At 45.4% G+C, this 18,091-nt stretch overlaps 1 protein-coding gene and 1 long non-coding RNA gene across 4 annotated transcripts in view; one reads left to right on the top strand and one right to left on the bottom strand.

Annotated features, from left to right (window-relative positions):
• TAOK3 (TAO kinase 3) overlaps window positions 1–13,031 on the top strand; it is a 237,689-nt gene extending 224,658 nt beyond the window's left edge. For all 3 annotated transcript variants that reach the window (XM_078154357.1, XM_021008044.2, XM_078154358.1), the window contains exons 20-21: window positions 11,493–11,675; window positions 12,296–13,031. In XM_078154357.1, the coding sequence (XP_078010483.1) occupies window positions 11,493–11,675; window positions 12,296–12,457 (345 nt within the window). In that variant the 3' untranslated portion in view covers window positions 12,458–13,031. The remainder of the gene's footprint in view (window positions 1–11,492; window positions 11,676–12,295) is intronic.
• On the bottom strand, window positions 990–11,145 carry LOC110222847 (uncharacterized). Its single transcript, XR_013486487.1, has 2 exons — window positions 10,505–11,145; window positions 990–1,452 (listed from the first exon to the last, which is right to left on the bottom strand). It is a non-coding gene; the product is annotated as an uncharacterized LOC110222847 (long non-coding RNA).
• Window positions 13,032–18,091: the final 5,060 nt, after the last annotated feature.

Below are 18,091 nucleotides of genomic sequence, written 5' to 3'. Positions count from 1 at the left end.
GGGCATCTAAAGCACCAGTCGGGGTTTTGATGTTACCATCAAGTCAATAGGGAGGGAGGCTTTTGAGCAGAAGGCTTGGGGAGTGGCATGGTTATAACTATGCCCTAGGAATAGCAGTGGGGAGCAACAGTACAGGACCTGTAGTCATTGATAAGTTGGAGAGCATCCAGGAATCTAATGTAGCCAGCTAGGTGGTACAGTAAAGGATAAATACCGGACTTAGAGTCAAAAAGAGCTGGGCTTGAATCTGGCCTCAGATTTATATTCACTATGTGACCCTGGAGTTCCAAGTTCCTAATTTAGAAAACAAAAATACTAATACCTGTAGTAACTACCCGACAGGGTTGTTGTGAAGCTCAAATGATATAAAATAAAGCTTTAATAGAGTAAAAGTGCACTGAGACTTTGGGGACACTCCGTCCCAAGTGTTTGGCCAACTTTATAGCCCTGCCTCAGTGGCAGTTAACTGCTGCTGTTGTTATTATCATCATCATTATTATTGCCACCATTACTGTTATTCTCTTGGAAGCTGTGTGGCAAACAGATTAGAGGAGGGAGAGCCTGGAAGATGAAAAACCGATTTAAGGAAGAGATTATTACAATAAAGAGTCCAAGTGAGAGAGAAAAAGGTCCTAAAGCAGAGTGAGGAGAGAGAAGGGGACAGTGGCAGGAGATGTTATAGAAATGAGAAGGACTCTACCCCGTGGAGGGCTGAGGGAGGGGGAAGAAACCCAGACCTCAGAAGTAATCAAATCTAACCTAGGTTGTCTGCTTGAAGGCCTCCATGATGGGGAAGTCATCACTTCCCAAGGGGAGCCACTCTCTTTTGCATTGGCACTCTCAGAGTTAGAATGGTTTTCTTCATGTTAAGTTCACCTTGTCCTCTCTGCAAATTCTACCTGCCGCAATGTCTAGTTCTGTTCCTTAAGGCCAAATGTGGCAAATCTGACCCCCCCCCCTTCAAGCCCTTGAAGAAACCAAGGCAAGGCAAAATAGCAAGCATTTATTAAGCACCTAATACATACTAGGCACTGTGCTAAGTTCTGGGGATACAAATAAAAGCAAAAAGACAGACAGTCTCTGCCCTCAAAGGGCTTCCATTCTAGTGGAGGAAGAGAGAAGAGGAGAGGATGAATTGTGGGGAAAGAAATTAGCAGAGCCCAGAGAGGAATAAAGAAGGCCAAGCTGGGGGCCCTCCTTTAAAATGGACGTTCTGGAAGGAAATGACCCATCGGAAGAAGGGGCTATAGGGCCTTGGCAGCTTCCAAGGCAGGAAGGCAACTGGAGCATGAGGAAGAAAGAAGTCATCTGCAGAGTCAGGAATAGGGCCCAGAGGGGAACATAGGAGTGAAGAAAGATGTTACATCCCTTCTTTTCTGGTGTCAAATATCCCCGGTTCCTTCAGTTGACCTTCATATGACATTGGCCCTTCAGCATCCTGGTTGCTTGTCTCTGGGACAATAATAATAATAGCTAGCATTTATATGACATTTGAAGTTCGTAAAACACTTTACAGATGACATCTTATTTTATCTTCACAACAAACCCAAACCCTGGGAGGTAGGGGTAGCTGCTTTTTATCCTTATGTTATAGATGAGAAAACTGAGACAGACTCACATAGCTAGTACATGTCTGAGGCCAGATTTGAATTGAGGTCTTCCTGACCCCAGGTCCAATGCTCAATTTTTTATGCCACCTAACTGCCTATAATGGATACCTGGAGGCTCTCTACCTTATCAGTGCCTTCTAAAATATCCAAAACATAACTAAGGTGATCTAACTGGCACAGAGTACAATCAGACTTTTGAATCCCTAGCCTTGGACACCACACTGCTAAAATGCAGCCTGAAATCACATTGCTAGGAAAAGCTGTCATATTCTACTCCCAAGCTTTCAGAACACTAAACATCCTAGATTTTTTTTCAGATGAACTGTTGTCTAGCTTCACCTCTTTCATCTTGTCCTTCTGAAGTGATTTTTTTGAGCCCAAGTATAATTCTTTACATTGATCCATAGTTGATTTCAGCTAATAGTGCATAGTGGAGCTAGCCAACAAAAAGATTATGAAAACAAGGGGTCATGCGTTGGGAGAACAGGGAGGGAGTCAGTCAACTAACATTGATTAAGCACCTACTATGTGCCAGGTGCCATGTTAAGCCCTGAAGATACAAAGAAAGGCAAAAGACAGTGCCTGCCCTCAAGGAACTCCCAAGCTAATGGGAGAGAAAACAAGCAAACACGTATGTAAAGAATTGGGAAGACAAAGAATACATTTTAAAGGAGCAACATGCAGGGACAAATGGAAGGATAGGTGATAATGATCAGAAAGGAGAATTTCAGAGTTCAAGAACATTAAGGTTATGCAGTTATGACTGATAGTGAGATCGATGTGGATGGCCAAGGTCAAGTGTATGGGAGAGAACAGGTCACCCAGAAGAGAGGGGTGCCAGGGATGCCACGTACTTTGGAGAGAATCAAGTTTCCAGGAGCCACAGAAGATGAAGAGGGCGTGAGAGGAAGCAATCTGGGCTCAAGGGGAGTTTATTATTATTTTGGTAGAGAAAGGTTTCCTTCATGTATGATGGAATGGAAGAGCTAATTAAGGTGTGGACTAGAACAAGGTGGGGCAAAGATGGATAAGGATGGAAAAAAAACAAAACAGGAAGAAGCATCAGGAAAAAGGGATGTTCTGTTCAGGAAATGACCACTCTGAGCCACACGGATGAAAGGATCAGGAGATGATCCAGAGAAGCAATTGATCAGGGTCCCCATCTTCTGGGGTTCTCTGATCACTGAGCATAGAATCAGTTGAAGGAAAATACATTGGTTTCCCTAGCTTGTCACCCCAAATTCTGGAGATGTGGGGTTGGAAGTCAGTCAAAAGCATTTACCAAGCTCTTACCATGTCCCAGGCACCATGCTAAACCCTGGGGATACAAAAAAGGGGGGGGGAACAACCCAACAACCCAGCCCCTGCCTTCAAGGAGCTCATAGTCTAACAGAGGAGACATGAAAAAAAAATTACACACATAAGACATATGAGAGAGAGAGAGAGAGAGAAATAATAGAGTAAATATAAAGTATGTAGCATACTGCATAAATGGGAGTTATCTCAGAGGGAAAGTTCTAATGGGGAGGGGGGTGAAGTTCCTCCTAGAGAAGGTGGGGTTTGATCTGAGTCTTAAAGGAAGCCAGGAGACAGGTGAGGAAGGAGAGCATTCCAGGAATCGGGGACAGCCAGTGAAAATATAGTCAGGGGGCAGCTAGTGGATAGAGCACTAGCCCTGAAGTCAGGAGGACCTGAGTTCAGATCTGACCTCAGACCAAACCTTGACACTAGCTGTGTGACCATGGGCAAGTCACTTAATCCCAACTGCCTAAGAAAAATTTAAAAATGAAAATATAGTCAGAAGATGGGAGTGTTGGGTCATGGAACTGCAAGGAGATCAATGGAGCTGTATCATGGGCTACCTGGAAGAAAGAAGAGTGTAAAAAGACTGGAAAGGTAGGGAGGGACCAGGTTATGAAGAGCAGCTTTAAATGCCAAGCAAGATGTTATATTTGATCCTAGAGGTAATAAGGAGCCCTTGGAATTCATTGAGTAGTGGGGTGACACAGTCTGACATGCTTTGGGAGGATCAATTTGACAGCTGAGTGGAGGGTGGACTGGAGTGGGGAGAGAGCCAGGCAGGCAGACCCACCAGTGGGCAGCTGCAGTAGCCCGAACAAGAGGTGATAAGGGCTTACCCTACAGTGGTGGCAGTGTCAGAAGAGAGAAGGGGGCATATATAAGAAATGTTATGAAGATAGAATCAGCAAGCCTTGGCAGTAGATTGGATGTGGGGAAAGGGGGGTATAGAGAGCAAAGTGTCTAGAATGACACCTAGGTTGTGAGCCTGGATGACTGGAGAGCAGTGATGCCCTTGACAATGCTAGAGAGTCTGGGAAGAAGGAAGGATATGGGAGGAAAGAAAATGAGTTCTGTTTTGAACATGTTGAGTTTAAGATGTCTATGGGGCATCCAGTTCAAGATATCCAAGAGGCAGTTGGTGATGCATGACTATAGCTCATCAGAGACAAGGCCTGTATATTTAGAGATAGGAATCATTTGCATAAAAATGATAATTGAACCCAGGGGAACTGATGAAAGCAGAAATTGAAGGCAGCAGGGAGTTTTAGTCAATGTCTAGGTCAGTAAACACTTGCCAGTCAGGTCCCCAGGACCAGACTGCTCTCATACTCATTGCTAGTTCTGTGGCCCGATCCCAAGATGGGAGAAGATCACACACACTCAGAAGAAGCCCCACATATGAACTGCAAGCCTTGGTTTCCTGAACTCCTCAGTCCCCAGAAGGGAAGGCCCCCTGATACCTTTGGTGTCCTAAGGTTCAAGGTTACCCTTGACACAATGAGTGTCCTTTGGCACAGAATCTATCTAGAGTTGCTCCTGGAAGGCCTGGTTGCTCTATGGTGTGAGACATCAGTGGGGGCAGATAATGATGAGTGATGAGGCCCCCAGGGGCCAGACCAACCACCCTCAGTGCCTGCTCCTTAGCCTCATCCAGATGGCAGCAAACAGTGGACTAAGTGTGGACTAAGCACTTGGCAGCTGCTGTCTGAGTCCCTGGAAGTAAAGCTCCTCCTATAACTTGGGTATCTTGAGGTTCAAGGACTCTGGTAGATTCTCCAAGAATTGACAGAAGTCTGATTCAGTGACTGCATTTTTCTGAGTCAATAGCTCATTGAAGTAGGTTGCATCAAGGGCACCATGATCTCATATAGCACCCTCATCTTCATCCTTATTAATTGGTGTTCACTTTGACTTATCCTCTAACCAGCCAGTGGTCTAACTACAACATAGCCACCTGATTCTAGAATGACTCCTATGTCAGTAAGTTGTCCCCTATCTCTAGGGGAGACATTGTTCATTTTATTTTTTTGTGAGGTTGCTCAGTGCTCACCATGGCCAGGACTTTCTAATCCGTCTTGAAGAAAGTCAAGGCTTATGAGTAATTTACAAGCCTTTGGCCTCTTAGGTTGTTTAAGACCAAACTATAGTGTCCAACACACTTTCACCATCTTCCTCTGTGCCCACTTTTGGACTGAAGGTACTGAGTATCCAGCTCAATGCTGACCTGCTTGAGAAGGTCCTTTTGAGATCTTTGTAGACTTGCTTTGGAGCAATTATTGGAACACAATGATGGTCTCTTCACCCATACTCATCATATGTGAGCCTATAAAGCAAGGTGATCAAGGGACCCATGCTTGAATTATGCTTCCTAAATAATAATAATAATAATAATAATAAATATAAATATAAAAAAGAAATTTTAAAAAATTATTATGCATCTTGTTGACTTTGAACACTAGATGAAACCAGCTTTTGTACATCCAGGTCCTGAACAGTATGATTAATGAGTCCCCAGAAGTGATCACATTATTCCATTGGACTGGCACCAATTACCGTATTTTACATAATTCTAACTTTAAATTGTGTGAATCCAAATACATGCTACCACTTCCAGGGATTCATTTGTCACGCAAATTAGGACCTGACTGTATTCATCTCCCCAAGAACCTGTGAGCTGTCCTTCCTTTTAATGACAATTTCTTTGCCTTCTAATTTTACTATTAAAAATATATGGATATGATTTATTTCACCATCATCATCATCATCATCATCATAGCTAACAGTTATATAATGCTAACAATATGCCAGGCACTGCGCTAAGAACTTTATAATTATTATCTCATTCAACAATAATAATAATAGCTAATATTTATACAGCACTTACTATGTGCCAGGCACTATGCTAGGCTAGGTATCAAAGATACAAGCAAAATAGATCCTGCCCTTGAGAAGCACACATTTAATCAGGAGAGAAAACATGCACGTATATAGATACATACAAAACAGATATGACTTGGGAGGGTTGGGAGCCAGCCATAAAGGAAGACTACGTGTACAAAGTGTCAGTAGAGCCGAGAGGTCAAGGAGCCTAGGAATCCTGAGAGGTGGGAGGAATGAGTGAGAGCATTCCAGGCATGTACAAGAACCAAGATAAAGGCCCAGAAAAAGGGGAGAGGGGTGTCAAGTATGAGGAACAGTAAGAAGGCCGGTTTGACCTTGCAGTGAAGGGAATGATGTATCATAAGGCTGGAAAGGCAGGTTGAGGCCGGGTTGTAAAGAGACTAAATGGTTAGAAGGTTTTGTTGTTACATCCAACCTAAATCTGCCTCTCTCTCTGACATCTACCCAGTGCTTCTCATTCTGTCAATTGGGAGCCAAGAAAAACCCATCAGAATCCCAGAATTCCTCCTTTGGGAAGGGCCTCTGGAGCCACCTCCTCCAACCCAGACCTGAACAAGATGTCCCCAACAAGGCCTTGAAGGGCAGCCCAGGCCACTTTTGCATAGGTCTAAATCGGTAGGAAGTGGGGGGGTTTTCCCCTTATATCAGTCTCAAATCTGCCTCAGTCTTTTCTTTTCCGGGTGAAAACGCCCAATTTCCTTTCTCCCTGTTTAGTATGGTCTTGAGGTTCCTTGCCATGCCGATCATCCTCCTCTGGACACTCTATAGCCCATTAGTGTCTTTCCTAAAACTACAGCAGGCCTATCACCCTCCCTAGTCCTGAACACTCGGCCTTTCTTATAATGAAGTTTAAAATTGCATTCACTTTTTGGGTTGTTGTATCATACAGCTGACTCACATTGAGTTTTCCATCTACTAAAATCCTCTATCTTTTTCACACAAATCACTGTCTGATCAGGCCATGCCTGGCTTGTACTTATAAAGTCAGTTTTTGAACCCAGGGCTCCTAGCCTATGGATCCTGGCAAAATCATCCAGTCTAGTGACTTTGTGTACAGACTTGGTAAGCATGTCAAAAAAAAAGCTAAATGGCTCTGTGATTTCATCAGGATGGGTACTCCTTCTGCCATACAGACCAAAAGCTAGATTGATCTTCTTACACTTTATTCCCCTGCAGATACTATATAATCCAGCAACACTGGCCTACCTGGCATCCCTGCTCCATCTCCCACCTCAATGCCTTTGCCTAGCTGTGTCTCTCATGCCCTCTCACTTCCGCCTTTTATTTTCCCCTGACTTCTTTCAGAACTCAGCTCAAATCTCACCTAGAAGCCTTTCCCTATCTCTACACCCCCTCCTGGTACCTTCCTCTCTGAGCTACTTCCCATTTACCCTCTGTAGAGCTGTAAACGGATCTATACAGAGAATAGACCTATATTTATAAACCTCTGTATAGAAAGAAGATAGATAGATAGATAGATAGATAGATAGATAGATAGATAGATAGATAGATAGGAAGGAAGGAAGGAAGGAAGGAAGAAAGAAAGAAGAAAGAAGAAAGAAAGAAAGAAAGAAAGAAAGAAAGAAAGAAAGAAAGAAAGAAAGAAAGAAAGAAAGAAAGAGAAAGAAAGGAAGGAAGGAAGGAAGAAAGAAAGAAAGAAAGAAAGAAAGAAAGAAAGAAAGAAAGAAAGAAAGAAAGAAAGAAAGAAAGAAAGAAAGATAGATAGATAGATAGGATGGATGGATGGATGGATGGATGGATAGATGGATGGATAGATGGACAGAGAGAAAGAGAGATCTTCTATGTACCTAGTTATTTACATATTGTTTCCCCCATTAGAATGTGAGTTCCTTGTGAGCAGGGACCATGCCTGTCTTTCTTTGTATCCTCAGAGCTTAGCATATAGTAAGGGCTTAATAAATGTTTGCCAATTCATTGAATGGGTATTATCTACCCATTCTTTTCACCCCTTGTCTGTGCCCTTGCATATAAAGGGTTTCACCCTGTGCTGGAAACCTTGGTTTTTCTTCCACTTTGAAAGAGACCAGTGTCTTCCTGGTGGATATTCGCTGTTCCTCCCTAGTTCTCACTCATCTCCTTTTGTGCTCAAACATTTCTTTGTGAAAATCCTTCAGAATTCCTCATTTGTCATGTATTATCCAAATTACTGCCAAATATTAAACATCACATGGCCAAGCCCAGGATCTCTGGGCTCTCCACTGGCGTCCACTGGCGTTCCAAGCTGACATGGAACCATTGATGACCACTCTTTCACTCCAGCCATCCAACTCCTTCCCAACCCACCTAACTGTGCTGTTGCCCAGCCCATCTGTCTCTGTTTGTCCAGGGGGACATCATGAGAGATTTTGTCAGATCCTATGCTAAAGCCTAGTTAACCTATATCTATATCATTCCTCAGATATACTAGTTTGGAAACTGTCAAAAAATAAAAAATAAAAAAGCTAGTCAGTCATACGCTGTGATTGCTGCAACTGTGATGGTTCTATGTAACCACCTCTTTTTTTTTCTAATGTCCACCAGTCATCCCTTTCATAATATGTTGTAGGATTTTGGCCAGAGGTGAAGTCAAGCCTACTCAGCTGGTATTTTGAAAACTCTACGTTTTTGAAAATGTATTCATTCAATATGTATTTGTTAAGTACCTACTATGTGAAAGGCACTGTGCTAAACACTGAGTATGCAAAAGCAAAAAAAAAAATCATACCTGCCCTCAAGGCAGATGTTATCATTATTCTTACTAGTTAATTGATTATAATAGCTAGTATATATTTAGCACTTTTAGATGTGCAAGCACTTTGCAAATATTATTTAATCCTCACAACAACCCTGTAAAGTAGGTGCTATTATCCCTATTTGACAGATGAGCAAACTGAGGCAGACACAGGTTAAGTGACTTGTCTACTTTCATATCTTTTCCCATTTTTTCCTCTACCACTCTTATCTCTTTAACTCTTCTAGAAATTCTCACTGGGCTTGTGTCCAATCAGCATATTCTTTTGAGGCTTGTTGTCGTCTTCTGAGTTTATCTTGGTCTTCCCTGCTACCACAGCAGCTTTTTATGGTCAGTTCTTTTTCGTTGTTGTTGTTCACTCACTTTTCCTAGCCTGCTTCTCGACTTTGAACTTTATGTTAAAACTGGGCTCTGCTTACTTGGGGGCGGGGAGGCACTGTCTGTCTCACTGATGTCCTTGTCTCAATCATTAACCTCTCTGATGCATGTGATACTTTTGGCCACTCTCACCTCTCTGGTTTTTTGCGACACTCTTTGCTCTCCTCCTGTCTGAATGCTAGATTTGGAGTTAGAAGACGAGGGTTCAAATCTCTGCACTGCCTCAGTTTCTTCATATAAAAGAGAGGGACTGAACTAGAATGACTTCTCAGGTCCCTTCCAGCTCCTTGGAGGGAGGATAGGAAAGCCTTTGAACTTATCTACAAAGCAAGTCAGGACCAACTGGGCACTGAGTTTCTGGAAATTCTGTTCCTGGGTTTGCCACAGACTCACCATGGAACTCTGGGTAAGCCATTGCCCCTTCATCCTGAACCAGTTTCATCCTCAGGAAATCAGGGAGAGAATTCCACATGACTATGAAAAATAATTAAGCAAGAAGTGATTTAAAATCACCTTGGATAGAGAGCGGCCTGTTTCATTTTACATATTAGATATCCATGATATCATCCCCCTCAAGTACTCAGAAGAGGCACTGGGCTGATCTCTTTTTCTTTTTTTTAACTGTCCTAAAAACCTTTATTCTTACCTTGGCAATTAGTAGGGACATTGTGTGAAGCAGAGAAGGCAACATGAGATGGAAAGGATGTATGAGATATACACATTTCTAGCCTGAGGCCCACTAAGCATTTCACAAGAAGGGTTCATCACCTTTTTTGTGTCCTGGAACCATTAGACAGTCAGTCATCTGGTGAAGCCTCGGGACCTCTTCTCAGAATATTTTTAAATGCATCAAATAAAATACACACACAGGATTACAAAGGGAACCAATTATGTTAAAAGCTATCCAAAAACAATTTTTTTTTAAAGCTCATGGAGCCCAGGTGAAGAACTCCCCTGGTCTGTCTTAAGGGCCACAGTAGACACTAGTTTGACTGTGCTCTGTTAAATCAGGCAGTGCAGTGGATACAGCTCTGGACCTAGAGTCTGTAAGACCTGAGTTCAAATCCAACCTCAGACACTCATTAGCTAGGTGATCCTGGGCAAGTCACTTAATGTCTTGTCTGCCTCAGTTTCTTCATCTGCAAAATGAGAAAAATAGCATCCATCTCCCTAGTTTATTGAATCAAATGACATTTCTATAGAGCTTAGCACAATGCATAGCATATAGTAGGTGCTGTATAAATTCTAGCTATCATTATCATTATTATTATATCTGCATGGGAGCAAGGGATTACTCTTTTTCGACACCACCATCTAGGAATCTTCCATAGCCTGGTGTTCCTCGTATAGTCCCCGGGGCTGCTGCTGGCCCATTTCCCAACCCATAACCTTGTGCTTGGCCTGTGCTCTAACATCCTGGGGCCGGTGGCTGGACAGCAAACAAGAATTTCCCAAGCCAGTCTTACGCGAGCTTTGCCTTTTCTTTCTCCGTGGTCTCATTGTCTCAAACACATTCTGTTGCGTAATTCTAAGACCCTAAAGTGGCCGATGAGTTGCTTACCATCAATGGAGGGAGTTTCCACAGCAGGAATTCTTTACTTTGATGAAATCACAGGGTCAGACAGAAAAGAAAAGAAAAAATTAGTCTATCACATGGGACTGGATGTTAAGAAATGCTGGTTAAGAAATGTAGAGGGAGGACTAGTGGAACCTTTCCATGGGGAACTCGTGAGTCCTGGGGCCACGTGAACTGGCATCTGCAAGGTCACTAAGACTGGCCTCCCAGAAGTGTGGGACAGCAGAGAGAGCACTGGCATTACGATACGGAAACCCAGATTCAGTTCAAATCCTGGCACGGACTGTCTTGTGTGGCCTTGAACAAGACGTTTTTCTTCCTTTGTTCTCAGTTTCCCTATCCGTAAAATAAAGGGGTTTGACCAGAAGTTTACTAGACTGCCTCCCAGCTCAATATCCTATGGCCTTAAGCAAGTTCATCTTCAATTCCATTTGATAAAAATGCATTTTTCAGGCTGCTTCTGTGATCTGGTGCCTTCTGGTGATACCCCAATTCTTCTGACAACTGGTGGCAATTCTCAGATTGAAGGCAATCTTGGACGTTGGCCCTAAACTAGCAGGTGAAGCCTGTGCCAGGTCCAAGAGGGGGCCCCAGGCCCCAATGCTCCCAAGTCCAGGGCTTCAGTCTTAGCTTCCTCTCCACCGCTGGCAAGTGAACCTTTTTAGAGCTCAGTGGAACGGGGGTCAGCTGTGCCACTGCTTCCCATTCCCTGCCCCTTTAGCCCCCAGGGCACCAAGGGCTTGTCCCCCTACCTCAGCACAAAATGAGAATGCCTAAGGAGTCAAATTATGTCAACAAGCACTTCCTCTGGGACAGACCCTGTACTGGGTGCCAGGGATACAAAGAGGCAAAAACAGTCCCTGCCCTCAGGGAGCTCATGGTCTAATGGGGGAGGGGAGAATGACATTAAGGACAGCTAAAGGGGAGAGCTGAGTGGTGAGGCTCTGCTTTGTCTTCTCTGCCCCCCCCCCAGTTAAGACTGGACGAGGCCCAAGAAGCCGAGTGCCAGGCCCTGAGGCTGCAGCTACAGCAGGAGATGGAGCTGCTTAACGCTTACCAGAGCAAAATCAAGATGCAGACGGAGGCCCAGCATGAGAGAGAGCTCCAGAAGCTGGAGCAGAGGGTGTCTCTTCGAAGGGCACATCTTGAGCAAAAGGTGCGTAGCCCGGGGGCTGCTCTGAGCCAAGAGCCCTCCCTTGGGGAGCCCGGGATCTGGGAGAGCCTGAACCTGCCTCACAAAGGCAGCCTAGCCTGGGGGGGGGGGGGAGAGCCCAGGACACTTGGGTTCTGTGTCTGCCTCTGATGTGAGCTGGGCCTCAGTTTCCTCATCTGTAAAGTAACGGTGCTGGACTATGATCCTTACAACCTTACTTAGCTGTTTGACCCTTGGAAATTTGCTCTCTGGGTGACCCTGGGCAAATTTCTCCACCTCTCAGCCTCAATTTCTTGATCTGTGACATAAGAGGGTCCCTTTCTGGCTAGAAATCTAAGATCCTTAGACCTAACAGTGTGACCCTGGGCAAGTCACTTATCCCTTCTGGGCCTGTTTCCTCCTCTGCAAGATGAGGGGGCTGAATTTGATGGCCTCAGAGGTCCCTAGTAGCAAAGGATCTATGCAATCCTGCGATGTGTGAGGTCCTGTTGGGAGGGATGGAAGCCTCCAGCTCAGGTCCCTGCTGACCCCATAGGACCCTGGCTGACTTGTGCTGAGCAGGCTGTGGGTGGGCGGAGGGGTGGGCCTGCTGGGAAAGAGACCAGCCCCTATGTTTGTTTCAGATTGAAGAGGAGCTGGCCGCCCTTCAGAAGGAACGTAGCGAGAGGATCAAGTTTCTGTTGGAAAGACAAGAGCGTGAGATTGAAACTTTTGACATGGAGAGCCTTCGAATGGGATTTGGGAATTTGGTTACACTAGATTACCCTAAGGAGGACTATAGATGAGATTAAATTTTTTTGCCATTTACAAAAAAAAAAAAAGAAAAAAGAAAATTAAAACCCTGCAAAACCACATTCCCCATTGGAACGGGCGTCGCTCTCGCTCTCTCTCTCTCTCTTACTCTTACTGACATCGTGTCGGACTAGTGCCTGTATATTCTTACTCCATCAGGGGCCCCCTTCCTCCCCCCGTGTCAAGTTTCAGTGCTGGCCACCCCCCGGCCCACTCTTTTATTCATAGTACGTCACAGTATTGATGTGATTATAAAATGTTTCAGTGAAAACTTTGGAGACAGTTTTAACAAAACCAACAGATCAACAAATAATTTTTTTAAACTGGATGTATGTTTCTTTAAAGCAATCACTCATTACCACCAACCTATGAAAGTCAAGCAAAAAAAAAATAATGAAAAAAATTCTAAATGCCAAGGGGGAGAGAGACTCAGTATCCGCAGCCTTACACCTTAAATAGCTGCTGCATTCTTTCTTTCCTTTTCTTTCTCTTTCTTTCTTTTTTTTTTTGGTATTTATTCATCAGGAATTTAAAAAAGTTTTATTAAAGATTGAGAAATTTGATACATTTTACAGAATCTAATTGTGATGTACATATCAGTGGTGACATATTAATTACTTTTTTGGGGATTGGGGTGGGGAGGGGGGGTGGGCGGGGTGGGCAGAGATATTGTGATTTTTAAGAACCTGCTGGCAAGGGTTTCACTTGCCTTCAGCATATTCTGATTGTATCATAATCATTTTCTGCTGTTGCAGAGGATGTGAATACATTTAAAGAGCTCACAGATTCCCAGTAGCACAAATTGGGCTTAAGCAAATCGTGTATTTTGTGTATAGAAGGAATTTAAGGAGAGGTATGACTTATTTTCATATTGTATTTTAACTGTTTCTCTGATCAAATTTTTTTACTTCCTCCTCCTCGTCCTCTTCCTCCCCCCCCACCCTTTTTCCAATTCAATATTTGGAATCCAACACTGTCTCTCAACCAGATGACCTTTATCTTTTTTTCTTTCTATCTCCCTCCCCGCCTCCCGTGACCCACAATCCCATCTCTTGGTCATAAATATTACATTATTCACACTTTCAAACTGTGTATTTTCTTACAATAAAAAACGGTTTAAAAGAAATGCTTTACTTCTTTTGCATGCACTTTAAAAAAACAAACAAAAAACCCTTTTCAGGTTCCAAGAAGAGCATGATAACTGTCAGAGCTTTTAATTATATTTGTAAATAAAAGTGTTCATCACAATGTCTCCCTGTGTCATTGGAGGAGGTTTTGCTTTCAGCTTGCCCTGGGGGCACTTCTTGAAGCCCGAGGAGAGGAGACCCACCCCCACCATCCTCTAGAAATGTGGGCATTTTCTGGGTCTTTCCTGCTCCCTAAGTGGCATCGAATAGGGCTGTTGGGTCAACTTGTATGTTCTGGGACCTACGGGAAGGCCAGGAGCCAGGGTCAGACTCTGCCCTGGAAAGTACAGAAATGGGGGTGGAGCGGAGGGAGAAATGACCGCCTCTACAGGTGACACCCTCCTGTCATCGCCCTGGAGCGGCTTCTGGGCCATTCTGTCTGGTCCTACCCTGCTGGGCCAGAGAAACCTTCAAAGATGGTACTGGGGGATGGACTTTCAGTCTGGCATCGAAGAACCAGCTTAGCCAAGCTCACTAGATTGGGTACCACCATCGATTCAGCCCTGAGCAGATGGCCACACACTTCACTGGAGGGAGAAAGCCAGAGAAGAGGTATGTGGGCAACTTGGCATCAGTCCCGGGGAAAGAAGTGGGAAGGGGCTGGAAGCTCAAGCCCCGGGCACCCTTGTGACCAAATATTATTGATGGCCTACTGGTGGAACTGTGGCTAATGGGTTTTTCCCATTGGTCCTTGAGTCAGATTCAGATCCTGCATTGTATCTGACACGTCGTGGGCCTTACTCTCTCTGTCTCTCTCCCCTCTGTTTCTGTCTCTGTCTCTCTCTCTCTGTCTCTCTCTCTGGAATCAAAGAGGGTCGATAAAATTCCAGGGAACAGGGAAGCATGCTAACAGAAAGGCGATGGACTCGGGGTGCAGAATGAGAAAACTGCTTCTGAACAGGACCAACAGAGAAAATGTGTTCTGTTTGACTCTGCGTGTTCGGGGGGCGTGGGGAGGGGGGAGAAAACAGATTTTTGTCTTTAAAAATTTTTAAATAAACTGAAGGTGGTAGACTGCATGCCTCTGAAGTCCCAGTTCCAGAGCTGTGATCCTATAGAAAAAGCACGGAGCTTAAATGGCCTGTCCCAAACCTCCCACTCTCCTGGGCCTCATCAGGCTCTGCCAGGACAATCAAACTGAGAGCACTGAGACCCTGTGAGATTTCCATTCGTTAAAGAAATAATAGCTACCATGTACAGGGCGTCTTGTGGTGTGCAAAGTATCTTAAGGCTATTAGCTCAGTTAGTCTGAGGAGTTGGAAAGACCTGAGTTCAAGTGCCCCTCTTTGACATGCCAGCTTGTGACCCTGAGCAAGTCCCATAACCTCTAAGGCAACTCTAGGAGTCTGCTGGTGGTGATCCTCATTGGTGGAGTTTCCTCAGCTGAAGTCCCTCTGAATCAAATCACCATGAGGTCCAAAAAAACCACTAAGGTAGGACAGCAGGCTCAGGCACCTTTGAAAGATGTTCTTCTATCATCAGCCTGAAAATTAAATCAATCCATCCCTGGCCTGTCATTCTGTTAACTGATGTTTGTCTGTATCTAGCTACAGTATATGCCCATACCCGTGAAATGGGTATAAACTCAGCAGTCATTCTCCTGGGGCCGAAGAACATTTTGTAAACATTTCCATAACTATTGGTTCCCTTTCTAATCCAATCTTGTGTTTTATTTTATGTATTTAATTACCTGATTCTGAGGAGGGGGCCCCAGGCTTTGCCAAATGGCCGGGGGGAGGTACATAAGGCATGGGCCACTCTTGGCCTGACTCGAGCCTTTCTGTCCCTGCCCCCCTCCAAGAAGCAGACAGTGAACCTAACTCAGTCATGACTTTGCTTCTCTTTTTTCTGACTAGAGAAAGACAGTCGCCCCACGTCCACACTCTTCACCCCACCCCACATCTGCACCATCGCTGGGGTGCCATGCTGTGCCAAGGGGAGGGCAGAGGCAAACAGGGCTTGGGCCGCAGTGACCAGAGGAAGCAGGAGCTCTGCGGGCACACCTGTGGCCCGTGGATAAAATGAGTTAACATTGACAAAGCACTTGGGAGCTCACAGAGTGTCTGACCTGTTGTTATCTCACTGCTTCCTAATCTCATGCTTGGTGACTGGCTGGCTGGGCCCCCGCTGGTCTGGCCCTGAGGCTGTTTCCCTACTGCTGAGAGGGAAGATTCTGCTCAGTTCTCATCCCCTTGACAGCCCCCACCATCCTGGTCCATTTTAGCTGGAGTGTGTTTGGTCCAAGGTCCCAAACAGGCTAAGATGGGGCGTAGCATGGACAGAGGCTGCAGCTAAATAAAAGTGAAAAACGGTTAAGAGTCCAAGGGCAGCAGGACTTTTATCAGTTCAGATTGTACAAATTATCTAGGGATCAGAGGGTCACAGATTACACGCTGGCAGGAGCTTGTCATCTAGAACAAATTCCTTGTGTGACTCTGGGGGCAAGTCACTAAGCCTCCCTGGGGGCCTCAGTTTCCTTGCCTGTAAAATCAGGTCAGATTAGATGGCCATTGAGGACTCTGCCAGCTCTCAATCTATGTTACTTCATTTTACCGATGAGGAAACAGGCCCAGAGGTAAAGAGACTTAATTAGTGTGGAAGGGAGCAGAATGCTTGAATCATAGTAAACTAATTCTCTTAATGACTGACTCAACTCGGTAAGGGAGGTGATGACAGCTGCATTGCTGGCTAAAACCCGGCTTTCAGATGATCTGTGGTCCTTGCTGATCCAGGTTCCCAAGTGATCGGATGTGAATTCAAATTCGGCCACTGACCCATCACCTTGGGCAAATCACTTCCCCTCTCTAGGCCTAGATGGTTGGAGTAGATGGCCTGTTGCCCCCTCCTGCTAGAGATCTAAGACCCTATGACCCTCTGGCTACCTGGGGGCATGGGCTTGCTGGCGCCTTGAACTGAAGTGAATTAAGTAACACTTGGAGAGGGCGGGAGGGACCAAATAGGAACAATTTAAAAACAATCAAACTATCAACATTTATTAAGGGCCTACTGTGTACCAGTCACCCCGGCAGGCTCTGGGGATGCAAACACAGACAGCAACAACCCCTCCTCTCAAGGATAAGAAGTAACCCAGGACGCCATCTAAGAGGAGACAGCCCTGGGTAGGAAGGGCCTTCTGTGACAGCACAGTCTGGAAAAGGTTAAGGGCTAGGAAGTGCAAGACAGCTTAGTATTTGTATATAAAACATTCCCAGATGAAGGGAGCAGGGATCCCTGGCTGTGCCCAAGGCACTTCCCCTTCTCGCAGCCTGTTTCCTCCAGAAAATGAGGGGTTTGGACAGAATGACCTTTAGCTCTCAGGCCTCTGGCCAAGTATTAACCAGGCTCTTTGGTCTGAGGCATGGTCCCCTATCATAGGGACCAAGAAACTCAATCCATCCTGACAAAGACGCCATTGTTTCGGCTCTTTCTTGCTGGAGAGTAAAATAAAGCTTTTCTACTACTAACTCACCTCCCTTCGCACACACAAGCACACACATGGCATTGTTTCAGGATCACCACAGGCTGCCATGAAGCACCTTGAGCAGCCCGCCCACCTCCAGCCGCTGCCACCGCCACCACCACCCTGGCAGCACGTGTGCGCACGGGACACCCGCAGCTTTGGCCCCAATCCCTGGAATGCCTGACGGCGGCGGTTGGGTGAGACTGAGTTATCCTGCGGGAAATCAATCCTTTCAAAGGAAAACCATGCTCGACAATATCCAACAGCATTCTGTCTGACGCATTTCTGCAGGTCTTCCCATTCATTAAATAAAAGGAAAGGCCCTCCAAAATTACAGCTGTTCTTTCCGCATAGTGAATGTAAGCTCCTAGAGGGCAGGAGACTGTTTCTCCTATTTCTGACTGTCCCATGAGCCCAGCAGTGCCTAGTATACAACAGTCACTCAATAGATGCTTGGCGAGTAAAGGATGGCCCTAGTAAGAAAGGCTTGGGTTTGGCTGCTAGCTCAACAATGGAATAGGCAGTATGGCCTTACGCCTCAGTTTCCTTGCCTATTGGGGGGGGGGTTGGACTTGACCTTTGAGGTTGAATAAGCTGTGTTCTTTTGGAGGGCTGCCAGACCCTCTCGGGCTGCCCCTCATTTTGCAGAAGGACATAGTGGCCCAGGGAAGTGACCTGCCCAGGGTCCCGCAGATCAGGGTCCTGGCCAGAGCTAGGATGTGAACCAAGCTCCTCTCTGCGGACTTAAAATCTCGTCACGAGACTCCTGCCAGACCAGTCACTAAGTCAGCGCCCCTGTCTCAACCTCGCTTCCCTCCCCGGTACAATGAGGGTGCTAGATCCGTGCAGTTTGGGGTAGCAGAGGCCCCCTAATCCAACCACCTCCTCGGACAAGGCCAGTGAGTTCAGTGACTTGTCCAAGGTCCTACAAGGAGGACATATCAAAGTCGGGGTTGACCCAGGTTCCCCTGAGGCCAGCT

The sequence above is a fragment of the Phascolarctos cinereus genome, unplaced genomic scaffold (assembly GCF_003287225.1).
Source record: "Phascolarctos cinereus isolate Bilbo 61053 unplaced genomic scaffold, phaCin_HiC Scaffold_4;HRSCAF=312, whole genome shotgun sequence".
In the NCBI taxonomy this organism is placed as follows: domain Eukaryota; kingdom Metazoa; phylum Chordata; class Mammalia; order Diprotodontia; family Phascolarctidae; genus Phascolarctos; species Phascolarctos cinereus.
The sequence above is the reverse complement of the archived record's forward strand: the minus strand, read 5'-3'. Positions and strand labels throughout refer to the sequence as shown.